Genomic DNA, 14,054 nt, shown 5'->3' with positions numbered 1-14,054 from the left:
TCATCAGAAAATTTTCTGATGAAGGGTCTAGGCCCGAAATGTCAGCCTTCCTGCTCCTATGATGCTGCTTGGCCTGCTGTGTTCATCCAGCTCTACACCTTGTTATCTCAGATTTTCCAGCATCTGCAGTTCCTACTATCTCTGATTAATTTGCCATCAATCTGGTTGTGGGTTACATAATCAATCACCTTTCTAAGCGAAGCCAGGGAAGGAAAGGAAGAAACAGTCTTGAAAAGAAAGGGTCTTTGAAACAATAGTTGTACCTACCATTTTTCAATGTGATGATATCAGTTGATAACTAACTTGCATGTTTATTGAACTGTTCTAAACTGTCAGTACAACAGTTGTCAAATTGTTGAAAACTTCGAGGTGATGGTGTTCTAGAACCCAAAATAAAGCGAAAGGTCCCTCTGGATATTAACATTCTCCATTAATGAACTCCAAAGGAAGTCATTGGACTCAAAAATTAATTCTGTTTCTCTCTCCACACATGCAACCGGGTCTGAGTTTCTCCTGCACTATTTTTTGATTTCTGGCATCTGCAGTATTTTGCTTTTGTTAACATATTTTCTTAATTTGTTTTCTGCCAGTCACAAGTCAGATATGAAAAAGATTACCTCACTGTTCCCAAACAAGGGAATGTTAAGAGGACTAAAAAGCAGAACTCGCAATCTCAGGATACAAAACCCAAGCGAAAACGAAGTGAAACATCCAAGGTAAGGATTTTGTTTCATACTACCTTGATTATATGGAAGATGGCTCAAGTGTTAACTATTTAATGAAAGTACAGTTTTCATTAATATTTTTGAAATTAACTGGGCAGCTATTAAGTTTTGAAAAATTCAGCGTGCTTGTTGATGATTATACTAAAAGGTGTCATTAAAATTGCAGCACCAAAATTCAGTGCACTACAATATTTACAATGGTATCCAGAATATAATAGACTCTGAACTCAAGAAAGTAAACCACTTTTAATTTGGTTGAGTGGTGAGTTCTGACAAGTTCAAAGGCACCATTTGGAAGATTTGACTCTAACTTCATAATTGAACTGAAATAATAAAAGCAAGTTTGGTAATGTTCTTTTAAGTTTAATCCTGGTACCTTGCCAATCTGTTGCTGCCAATCACCACAGTTTGTTTTTTATTAGAAAGGTTAGTGTAAGTTATGGCAAAAAGCAATTTTTCTGTTGATGGTCACGATATGCTCAACATTGCATGTAAAATGAAACTTAAGAGGTTATTTCATTAAAGTGAGATAGTTGCAATACTGGATTCCTCAATGGTGGACCTAAACACACACAAAGCAAGTGTTTGACACTGTTTAAAACTTATGGTATTTATTTTGGAAGAATTGCTCTCTAATAAGATATTCCAGTCTTCACATTTTTAAATTTAACTCACTTTTTTTCTGTATTAATCTAAATGGTAATACAGGTTGAAAGCATCATTATTTTTACTAACAACATGACACAATCAAAACTTTTTTGATAGATTCAAAAAGAAAAGCATATAATTTATGGGCAACCAAAATGGTCTTGAAAAGCTGCGGTAAATCTCCCACCAAGTTAAGCAGAGTAATGCATAAATACCATCATATAAACAATGTAGAACCTTGACCAAAGTATTATATTCTAAAGCCCGCAAGCCTAAAGTCTGCTAAAGCCCTCTGTGTAGTTGCACTGAAAACATGGTGATATGACTGAAATTTAGAAAAAGGTGATCAATGCTCTACTTGTTCAAGAATCATGCCATCTTTTCAGAATAAAAAGATTTTTTGCAATTTGCTATATTTCACATCTCCTAGATGTTCTTTTGCACGTGTTGATTCTTCCATTTATTTGTGACTTTCTTTACCATTAAGTGTCTCAATGATACATTCCCTTGACCATCACGCCAGGGGTACAGTGAAGTCATAGCAAATTTACGTGGCCTAATTCCATTACAAATATGGACAAAAGAATTGAAAATGACACAAAAATAAAGCTAATATAATTCAAAACAGAAAATGAATTACAGTTCCAAATATCATCTGCACTGTCTGCTGCTAAATGCCACTGAAAATTTTGGCAGCTTGTATGATGAATTTTGTGTGCGTACATTCTTCCAACTTTGCTCATTAATTGTTCTCCGAATTTATAGCATTGCCATTATGCTTTGGCCATAAAAGGTAATTGATTAAATTAATGTAATTACCATCATCACATCTAAATAGGTTTTTAACACTCACCACAATATTAAGCAGATAGTATTTTAAACCAAATTAATTCTTGTGCTTTAACAAAGAATGTTTTTTTCTTCATAGTCTTCGACGGGTGGAGACGGTACCAACCTTTCACACGGTCCGAAGGTTCATATATGTGAGCATTGCTGTGCCTCTTTCCGTAGTTCTTACCATCTTCGTCGCCATGTACTAATTCATACTGGTAAGAAATGAAAAGTATTAATGACAGTGAAAGTAAGCTGTGAATTTTCCCAGTATTTTCCATGAAATTCTTAATGCTGTCTGCTGACGCTTTGCTTCTCTGTTTCTTACTTTTTTTACTGATGAATTTCTTGCTTCAATTCTTGTTTGAAACTATTTAGTTTGACATGACAGTCTATATTAGAGGGATAATTATAAAATTGTTCTTGGTGTAGGTGAACGACCTTTCCAATGTAGCCAGTGCAACATGTGTTTCATTCAGAAGTATCTGCTTCAAAGGCATGAGAAGATCCACAGTGGTATGCACCCAGCAATTTTATTGGCACCTATTTCAGCTAATTTAGTGTTGAATTTTTCTTGTAACTTTTAAAAATTCTATACCTATTACCTGTGTGGTGTTATATGATTCTAGCTGATGGTACTCCTGGACAGGTCCAGAATTAAATCTGGCCAATCAATCTTGTGTTTTTTTTTTATTTTGGCTAACATGCTGGTCATTCACTGAAACATAGTCACACAAGGCTACAGAATCTCTTTAACAACAGATGTTTACTACACAAGACAAAAACAAATAAACTTAACAAGCTTCCTAGTTACAGAACTCTGTCAGAAAAACTTTAAAGCCCCCAGCAAAAGAAAGGTTGAACCTATTCCCCAACACCATCACTTTACAGCGAATCAACTCCAGGGCAAACTGATTCTCCCCAGTTTCTGTCCTGTGAACTGTGAAATCATCTTGTGTGAATACTCTCAAAACTGGGAGCTTGGACTTTATACTTTCTACTAATCTGCAGACTTCTAACCAAACACTCCTGGTCTGGAAATTACATAAAGAAAACTTTACTACTGAGATAATTTTATTCCTGAACTAAGGGAAAAGCTGTTTTGTAGGTGAGACTAAAATTGCTTATGGCCAGTCAGGTCTCCTCGAAACTGCCCTAAAAATCTGCAGTCTCTGTTATTTTCTAAACCAAACACTAATTCTTGATTATTCTGATCTTAAAGCAAGCTAATGGCCTCCAGTGTTTACTCACCTATCATAGGCCTCCACACTATAAATAATTTCCATTCACACTCCAGGGGTTAATGGTTCGCTGACATATATTAGATTGGGTCACTGTTGCAGAAAAAGACTCTGACCTAGTTGATTTTATTTTTAAAAAAATTCACGAAATTAACCAATACCCAAATGTCATTACTTTGAAGTGCAAACCCGAAATGTAATCATGTATATTACATCATACACCTTTCTTTACAGGTGGAATTGTGTACAACATTGATATTTATATATATTTTCAAGTTTAAAATTTAAAATGAATATGCACATATCATCCTCAGGAGAGAAGCCATTCTGTTGTGATCAGTGTAATATGAGGTTCATCCAGAAATATCACATGGAGCGACACAAACGGACACACAGTGGAGAAAAGCCTTATCAGTGCCACACTTGTCAACAGGTATCAGTGAACTGACTGCTTTTGAACTCAGTTCCTGTGAATGGGAATGATGTAAAATGTAACTAGTAAGGCAGCATTGTTAAATTAATAAAAACAGATTTGTGGAGTGAGTATGGATTTATATAGTCAAGTCCTGTGGTTAGAACCATCATATATTGTGCTGCTTTATTTGATTTATAATAGATAATGGTTAAAGCACGGCATAAAACCTGTTGGCCAGTATTGCTAAACCAGTGTACTTATTAATTATACTCCGTTCCAAAAGCTGATGCAGTTTCCTGTCTGTGTAGGCCAGCTGAAGTGTGTGGGGCAGGGCAACATATGGTAAAATGTTCTTTAGTTGCTGAGACTTTAAGGAAAGAGATTGAAGAGAATTAAGTATGTAATCAAAGAGTAGGCCAAATGTTAACCTATTTTGAAACTTCCATGTTCTATAAACCAAATGAATTGCTACAATTTTTACAATTCTGTTTGTAGTGGATGGAAAATGGACTTTGTGAAAATAACCATAGTCAATATTTGTAGATTTCAAAATTTATAAAAGAATATGCAACATTATATAAGGTTCGCCTGTGACAGCCTGCAGCATATTGTCCATTATCATGGAAGTGTCATCTGCTATCAGTTTTCTCCACTTCTCTGCTCTCAAGGTTGCTACCTCATTAGGTATGATAATGAAATATTTATTTTTGGGAATAGAAGCTCCTGTTTTAGTTTCAGTGGTCATTCATTATTAATGTTTATATGTGTTTATGCAGTATAACCATTCTATGATTCTCTACCTGTGTACATGTATGTGAGTGTTAATTATTGTACAAGGGATTTGTAATTCTCCTTTTTGTCTTTTTCCCAGTATTTTTCTAGAACAGACAGATTATTAAAGCACAGACGAACATGCGGTGAAGTCCTTGGTAAAAGTGAAAATGGAATGGAACCTGGACCATCAAATCAAATGGGAAATGGTTGCTTCACATCAACTCAGGGAACTACAGGTGCACGCAAGAAAACAAAATCAAAAACTACATCTCAGGAGACTAAGGAGAAGACAGCTCGCAAAAAGAATAAATCCAACATTTCTGAACTTCCAAGTAACTTAACCACCTGCAAAGATAAATTGTCTGTATATAATATGCATGAATATGCTGTTGAGATGCCAATGGTGTCTTCTAATATGAAGTTGGGAAATGAAGAGGATTTGCAAACCAGAGCACCGAAACTGGTCATCAAAAAAGTGAATCGGAAGAGCCCTCAAAGGACAGGCCTGAACAATGCGACGCCTCTTGTTATACCTGCCACTGAACTGGTGAGGCAAAAGCTGATGACTAATAAACAAGGGACTTTGGCATTGAATAATAGCACCAGCATGGATAATATTGTCTTACTGCAGAATGCAGGCAATAAGTCTGAACAGGCTAGCAACTGCAACTATGATGATGCTATGCAGTTTTTTAAGAAAAAAAGATACCTGCAAGCTGCTTCCAGCAACAATGACTATGCAGTAAGTATAGGGCAGATGGCATCTCAACAGTCTGTAATTCAGGCAGCAGTTGCAAGTGTCATGGATAATGAAACCTCACTTACCCTGCTGGACTCTTCTCCAATGAATGTGGACGTGAAAGTCTGTCACGAAAAGTCTGGAATTCCAGATGAGGTCCTTCAAAGCCTTCTAGATCAATATTCCCACAAGCATGAGGGCCAGCATGATGTTCCTTTTGATATTGCTGACCAACATATCCCAATCCATTCTTCAGGAGAAAATCCAGAGATACATGAGAATGCTGTTTGCCCAGAGCCGCATGCATCTCGTGGTGACAAAACAGGAATGCTCCAAGAATATTCTAAGTATCTGCAGCAAGCTTTAGAGAGAACAAGTCAAAGTGATGGGTTTTCACTAAACCCAGGGATGCAGTTTTGTCCCTCTAGTCTTCCATCCAGTCTCCCCAGCCATAATTTATTCCCTGATAAACAGGCTTATACTACACCTGCACTCGAGTGTGGTTTCAGTCCATCTATTACCTCAGTATTGCCAACCACCTCACCAAAATCACATTTTGGTTTGTTGGTTGGAAGTTCCCAACCTGGCATTCACTTTCCTGGTACAGAAGCTGCTCATCAAAGGCTGACGCCATCTCAGGAGTTAGTGGGGCAGCTGGAACAACAAAAGAACTTGGAAGCTGGCCTGAACCATCAGGTCTATCAGATTGAGAATTTTGCCCAGGCCTTTGGATCTCAGTTTAAGTCAGGTGGTAGAGTGCCAATGACCTTCAGCAGTGGCACCAACGAAGAGGCAGGCCACAGAATAAGGACTACAGTTTCTGAATTCTCAGGGTACACTAATTTGTTGTCTGATGCTAATGAGCCAATTAGTACAGGAGCCAAGACTCCAACCAGCCAAAGTTACAGGTAAGGTCATAAGTATGACCAGGCTGGAGGGCCTTGAGTGCTTGATACCATGTTTTTGACCATGTGTAAGCACATTGCCAGTCCAAATGTTTATATATCAGGTTCTGAGAAAAAATGTATGAAGCCCTTCCAATGCAACATTTTACCATTTTGTTTGGTGCATTCAGTCTGTAATCATGTTAGAACAGTTTGTATTAGGAATAAATTTTAAACACAGTGGATAGGCAGAAAATTAAATAAGTCTGGAATTTTTTTCTCAGTGGATTGGGAAATGTTTTAGCAGAATAGCATGACTTGGATGGGGTTAAATGTTTTTTTGTGGGATTTGTGTTTTTTTAAAATTCAACTGTACTATTAATGGAAAAAAGAGTAACTCAAAGCATCAGGGAAGTGCTCAACGTTCAATTTTCAAAATAGAGACATCAATAATATTGAGCTATGGCTCTAGTTTGTAGTATGACTCAGGAAACATTTGATGCAGTAAGGGGAGATTTCTATTGAAACAAATTCCACAAGCACTGACTTGAAAGGGGAGCAGAACTTTGATGTTGGGAATTTTGCTGTGCACATCTGTGCATTGAAGCATTTGGTCCCTGAAAACAGCTTTGAAGCTGTAAAGCAGTAACCTCATTGAGTCAAAAGGAACTAATGACCAATTTCATTTCAGTGTAGTAATAAAAAAAAGGTTTTTAAAAATCTTTAAAAAAAATTAGGTAGGCAAGACTTTATTTACCTCATTCTGCATTTTGAAAGCCGTGAATAGGCAGGTACCAATGCAAGTATCAGTAGTACAAGTAGCATGAATCAACATTGTGTAAATATAATAATTCCCACTAACCTTAGTGATGTTTACAGGAGAAAAGATCCTTGTTTCAGAAAACTGCAAAGTACAGGGTGAAAGGATGAAATTGCAGTACTGTACAGTGAAAACTATGGGTTCAAAGTATATTGAAAGGTTCAGTATGCTACATAAAGTCTTTTAAAGTTTCATAGTGTTGCAAAACCATAGTGTTACAGTTCAGATTTGCCCATCAGTTTAATGGTAACAACCTGCTATTATAATAGCCATTAAAAGTGTGTGGTAATTTGCTGCTTTATTTTGAGTTTTAAGAAATTGAAAATGAGAAATAGTCAAAAGTAACAAATTTAGTTAAACCAACACATGCTTGATTTATTGGCCTAGTTGTATATATTCAAAGTAATTTTACTTTGATTCTGTATTCCATCCTGAATGCCTGAGGACGCAAATGATTACAGTGCATAAGCTTTGTTATTTATAATTCATAAATAGTTTGTGTAGTTTCAGAGAGATATCTGTAAGATTGCTAACAATTATATTGTATGTTTGAAAAAGTTGTATTTGACTTGAATTATCTCAAGGAACAGTTAGAGCATTTCCCTTATCTGGGAAAAGCCAGTGGAATAGTAAGTAAACTCTAGCTGTGGATTGTAAGTCTAGAGTCAAAGATGTCTCCTAGAGTTTTTCAACCCATAATACGTCTAGTGGTACAATGATCAGAAATTGTCTAAACAGCAGTAATCAAGATCCACAGCTTCCTTTTCTTGAGTGTGTTGATTATAATCAAGACTAGAATTGGACCTGCTTTCAAATGATTCCAGCAGTGTTCATGTTGCTGATTGAGCTTAACTGTACATCAGTTTATCACTAAAATATCTAAGCCTTTAAAACCGTTGTAAACTAAATGCTAGGTATCCTTTTATTTAATTTGAGGCTATGTGCCCTGCTAGTAAATACACTGCCTGTTTTTTTTTGTTGCCTGTTTGAACAAGAAATTTAATTCAGTCTTTGGTGGAACACGTGCATGGAGGAAAATTAACTCTGTTCTTTGTCCAGCGTAGTGAAATGAGATTCTTTTTGAACTGATAAAATTGTAACATTATAGGACCTGAAATTTAGAGTGTCCTGATAGGTTTGGATGAAGGAGGACCTCATCCCAATTTGAGTGCTCTCTCCATAATACAAAATCGGTTGTCTTCCCATTGCAGCATCTAGCTGTTTCATAAATTAATCCAGTACCCTCTGATTAAACACTCTTCTTGATAACCCAGTCTTTGTCCTAATTTTGTCATTCATTGTTCCAAATCCCTGTATCTTGCTACCCTGAATTATCTAAAATTATTGCTTTGAGTTCCTTTACTCTGATTCCTTACCAGAGAACTTTCCAGAAGAGCCCCATCTTATCGTCTTGTTCATGTGAGGATACTAATTAGGAGCTGGAGTAGGCCATTTGGCCCCTCCCACCCGTTCTGCCAGTTGTCCCAATTTTTTTTTCTTCTTTGTTGATGGACTTTACCTCACATCAAGTTGTAAACTTGGATTGCTTGCCAAATCAAAATCTCATCCACAATGGTTGAGTTTTTGTTTTGTTCGCATGCTTGTTTAGAGTCATTGCTGAGTGCTGTTGGGGGAAGAGTGGATTGGTGGAAGGGAAGTGAGAAAAGACTGAAACCCTTGCTTCACAATAGCATCAGTGAGCAGGCTACACAATGGGAGGAGATGTGCAGTGAATGATCTTAATAATGTGCAAGTGTCGATGTAGTTTTCCCAGTTGTGTATGTCTATACATTCATTTTTTGACTGGAGAAATTTCTTCGTCTAAATCCACATTTTAGCAGTAAACCGTGGCATTTAGATGACAGATGTTTAGCCACAACCCAATGAGACTAAATCAGTAAGTCACAATTTATCCATCCTCGCCTTGTTATAATGGAGCAATATTGAAGTGAGATGATTCTGTACTGATTGTTTCTTTTACCAGAAGAGGAGACCGCCAAGTGATTCCCAAAAATGGATTTCATCAATTTTACTTGCAAGCAGTTGATGGTAATTGGCTTCTGACCATTTTTAAAGTCACAATGCGTCAGAATGGTTCTGTATCTAAGAGGCATAACCATTCTTGTTGCTATTGAGATAATAGACTTTTCATTGCTAAAAAGTTATGAAAATTTGCAATTAAAATTTCATACCAAATGGAATATGCCTACAAGCCATTTACTACTTACTATTTTGGTTACTTATATCTAAAAGTGGATAGAGGAGTCAACACTAGTTTAAGGTATGTTGTGTATAATGTACTAATGCAGTTGCATGTTTTGTGGAGCATTCGTTTTAACTTTGACTTCTGCTATTTCCCTTATTAGTGCACAATTCATTTCTTTCCATTTTCAGTCAGCAATTACATCAAATTTCCATTTTCTGCTTGAAATTATAAAGGGCAGGTGCTACCGCTTTTTCATTTTTGCCCCACTTTTAGAAGTGCCCCACTAGTTGGAAATTTAGATTTGCAATTTTGTTACGTGTTGTTAGTGACCATAGTTGATCCAGTTTTCACAAATATGTAGGATTCACCACAATGCCACAGTGAATGGCCAGCTATGAAATACTTTTGAATTAATCTTTTAAACAGGTGACTAGAATGTTCTAATCTGATACACTCCATCTACTTCTGTCAAAACATTATAGACTAAATCAGGTATTGTATATAACTACCTTTTTATCAGCTTATTTGCTGTAAAATACATGTCACGTGAGTCTGGATTGTATGTTCAGAGATATTCATTATACCAAGTGTTTCAGTAGATTAGATGAGATCATTTGCTGGCAACTTAATAATACTCTTGACAGAAATCACACTCTGTATAAAGTACATCTTTCCACAAGCACCTTTATTGATAAGTTATATTTTTAAAGCCATAACTAGGCCTCACTAAATCAAGCTTTGAAGCGCCATAAAGCCACTTACTAAACCATTCCCCTGTGCGCCTGTGTGTGTGTAGTGCAGTATTGGTTATAGTAATCTGTTATCGCTGTAATATTTCCCATTGAAAATTTTGTGAACTGTTCAACTGATAAAGGAAAAATTTGAGTTTAGATTTTAGGAACATTCAACTTGTAGTCGCACAAGTGCTATAAATTGGTGTTATTTTAGGTTATTCATTACGCCATCAAGAGAAAATTGAACTGTTATTATTTAATTAGCAACATGAAACAAAGGCCTCCTATGACCTCAGCAATAATGAATGTGACGTAGTGGATTCCTATTTCCTGCTTTCATACAAGAGAGTAGAGTAAAATTATTTAACAGTGATTGGAATAATCACACTTGTGCAGCTAAAGATGTAAAAATTTTAGTCATTTTTTAATATCAATTCTATTACCCTTATGTCTCTTCCAGTGATCTAATGCATTTTATCTGGCAAGACTTTGTGAATCTTGTTCAAAGTTATTTGCTGCTAATAACTTAGATCAGATTGTAGATATATCTTTAGGGGGTTATTAGATCACATCTCCCTCCTCTAACTACATGCTGTGACGTAATTATTTGCCAATTGCCCAATGTAGGCGTATTTCTAGATATAACCGGCATACTCAGCCTAGCAATATATAAAAAGGAAAGAACAAATTCCTCTGAATATAAGATTTAGATTAAAATATATATTCCAGCAGGTCCAGCTAAGGATTTATCACCTCATTATGAACTCATTTGACCAACTTGCTTGAACTTATTCGAAAATAGTAATCAAGGCTTAGTTTCTTAGAACCAACTTTAAAATTATATTTACTTCTGTGAGGTTTTATAGCTCAATAATACTTTTTGGTTCAATAATACTGTGAATATCTGCAACAATGCATTTTAGAAAATAATAGAATTTGTGATTTTGTAATCTAGCCAAATTCAGTAGATGTTTTTAAAATGTAACTCCGTAACACTGATTCAGTAATGCTGTCTTTCACAAACTACTCCCAAGTGTGAAAGGCACAGTTTGGAAAGAGGAATCCATAAAGACAGATTTAAATCTATAGTTCTGCTATAATATTCTATTTTATGCTTGTTTTTAAAATCCTGGCCTGATTGCCTAGAAATGACCACAATGTGATCACAATTAATTAACTAACCTCACTCAATATGCCGAGTACAATGTGAACTTCTTAATTTAAAAATCTTTTTTGCAATTTTTTTGATTTCTTCCCAAGAAGGTTATTTCTGATTAGAAGAATTGTAGCACAATGTAGCTTCAAATAACATTATTCTGTGTGCTGCAAGGTCACAGAATATACCCTGCATGAATGGATTTCTATGTAATTGAGTTATATGGGGAAGTGAACTGGATACTTTTCTAAGACCTTACACCGCAAGTTATTAATGAATGCATCATTGTGAAATCAGGCTGTGTACCTTCAATGTCAGGAAATGGTGTCTTTTTTGTCAAATGTCTATCCACATATACCAATTTGGAGGAACAGATGATGGTGTTGCATGAAGCACTGATCCGAGTTAGCTTCCTGTGTTGCATGATCAATATAATTCATGAAACAAGTTACAGACAAATGAACCTCTTGGAGGGGCTGCCAGAAACTGGCAAGATGTTTTTAAATAATTTTTCATCAGTCCCAGAAAATCAGGATTTGTTGCTGATCGTTGAGCCCTGAATTAAGTAAAGTGTATTTAGCATGGGCTGTATTCTTTCCTGACTTTAATGTGGATTACCACCTTTCTTGTATTTTGTGACCCATCATATGGAGCAGGTGATTCTTTTTAGAACTTTGGCTGTAGAAATTTTCTTCAGATTTTTATCTCTAAGAAAAACTGCCCTTATATTTCAGATTTAAATTCTAGTAGGAAATCCAAATGTGTAACTTTGTATCACAGTGTCACATTGAAAATCTTCAAATATGGGTAATGTTTGTAGTACGGAATAGATTAACAAGAGATTCCACCATTAAATATTCAGAAGTAGTCTGTAGTGCATAATATTTTCCTTATCTAGCTGCATTTATGTCTAGAAAGTTTAGTAGATTTTAATTTTGCAATAAAGAAACAAACTGCAATTTGTATAAAGGTTGTACCATTTCATTTGGCGGGTTGGAGGAGAGAAATATTAGCATTCCTTTTTTCCCCACCCCTTCCACATGTACACACACACACTCACAAGAAAGAGGTGTGAACAGTGATTTGTAAGTAAAGGTGTTAGAACACTACTTATTAAAGAACCCTGGAGTTACTCTTCGTCCCGCGTCCACATTAGTACCAGCTACAGACTGAAATCAGAAAAGCCTTACTTGGCATCGTATATGGTTGCTGACTCTGGTTGGACATAATCCTGGAGGTTCCATCTTGTGATCACTAGTATTCAGCCATTCTGCCCATTCCAAAAGCTATTTTCCCATCTTCAGTATTTTCATGACTAATAAAATGAAAAATGCTCCTATGATTTTTTTTCTTCCAGGTTTCTCACAGCAGGAGACTCCTGGAGACTCCTGGGCAATCCTGGAGGGTTGGCAATCCTGACCCCATCTCAATCTTGACACTCTAAGGCTAATTCAATAGTACTTCTCACCCTGGGCAATATGAAATCAGCAGTACAGAATATTGTAGATAATTAATCCAGGTGGTGATAATTAATCCAGGTGGTGATCTATGCAAATTTTATTTCACAAATGTAAAAGAACTTCCTTCCTATTGAACATTTTTCTCAACTTGCAACTCTTGCGACTGCATTAACAGGACTTTGGTAGACCTTGAAGCGACTTAACATACGAAAACTTCGAGAGCTATTCTGTTCTGTTATAGAGCTGCAGATATTCCGTGTTTGTCATGAAAAGCCATTACAGTGTAAGCCTTGTAAATATTATACATTTATAATATTTAAATATTTTCACCAGAATTCAGATATGTGAATGTTTAGAGGTCATTTTTTTCATGTCTGTACAAACCTCAATTATCAAATTTAATGACTACTTATCCTGCTATTTCATGAGGTGTGAACAGGCTGACATCAGTTCGTTTGATACACCAACACAAGGATTTTTAGATATCTTGTATCAAATCTGCTAATTACAAGCTTTTGAAAAGGCAAAGTAAATGTCTAAGTTTGTAGTTTAAATTTCCAAAAAAATTCATGATCTTTCCTATGTAACACAGTTAAAGGGAGTCTACTGTTTTTTTCTGTTTTTTTGTTTTGCACATGACTAGTTCTCAACCTGTGTAGAACTTAAATTTGAGATTGCATAATGAACATGAGTGAAGGGGGCAGAAAAGGATTCTGCGGTAATGCTGTAATTAGAAAGCGTCAATGTCATGCAGTGGAGACTTTAATCAACACTTGCAGCTATTATTAAAGCACCAAAAACAAATGCAATATTCTGTGAATTAGGAAAATCTGTTATCTCTCTATTTAAACCGTTAGCCTTATATATTAACATACCACATTTACCTCACAATAGCAGTTTTTGTAGAAAGTGTTTAATTGTGCATTTTTTTACAAGTTTGTAAGGAAACTGTTTACTTCCACTCATTATGTGAAATATATTTGTATTATGTAAGAACCCTTCTGTTATAATTGAGCAGTGTAATCCTTATTTGCTTCACACTTGATCCAAATTATGTAATGGATTATGACTTCTACCTTTTTTCTTTTGTATAGATCATGAAATATTTCATGTGAACTTTATTAATGGTCAAGCTAGTGTGTGGTGCACCATTTCTGACATCAATAAAATGTTCCTGCCAACCTAATACTTGATTTTGTTCTATTCTGAATTTCTGCTTAATGAAAGAACCAGTTTTTTTTTTTAAATTGCTGTGTATACAGTGCTTAATATAAATGGATATCCCTTAAGCAGTAATTACTACACAGCACTCGGTAGTCCACCCACCTGTTTGTAGGTGCACAACACTTTCCATTACCCATGTAGTCATTGGATATCATTTGGGAGGTCGATGTATGAAACATACATTGACACAATGAAAA

The 14,054-nt window shown here is 35.8% G+C and overlaps 1 protein-coding gene across 1 annotated transcript in view; it reads left to right on the top strand.

Moving 5' to 3' along the window:
• znf281b (zinc finger protein 281b) overlaps window positions 1–13,819 on the top strand; it is a 24,045-nt gene extending 10,226 nt beyond the window's left edge. The window contains exons 2-6 of the mRNA XM_020533371.2: window positions 591–716; window positions 2,302–2,422; window positions 2,637–2,720; window positions 3,760–3,878; window positions 4,732–13,819. Coding sequence (XP_020388960.1) covers window positions 591–716; window positions 2,302–2,422; window positions 2,637–2,720; window positions 3,760–3,878; window positions 4,732–6,285 — 2,004 coding nt within the window. The 3' untranslated portion in view covers window positions 6,286–13,819. The remainder of the gene's footprint in view (window positions 1–590; window positions 717–2,301; window positions 2,423–2,636; window positions 2,721–3,759; window positions 3,879–4,731) is intronic.
• The last annotated feature ends 235 nt before the right edge of the window (window positions 13,820–14,054 follow it).

Source organism: Rhincodon typus, chromosome 30 (genome assembly GCF_021869965.1).
Source record: "Rhincodon typus isolate 14 chromosome 30, sRhiTyp1.1, whole genome shotgun sequence".
Taxonomy (NCBI): Eukaryota; Metazoa; Chordata; class Chondrichthyes; order Orectolobiformes; family Rhincodontidae; genus Rhincodon; species Rhincodon typus.
This window is presented reverse-complemented; position numbering and strand designations above follow the sequence as displayed.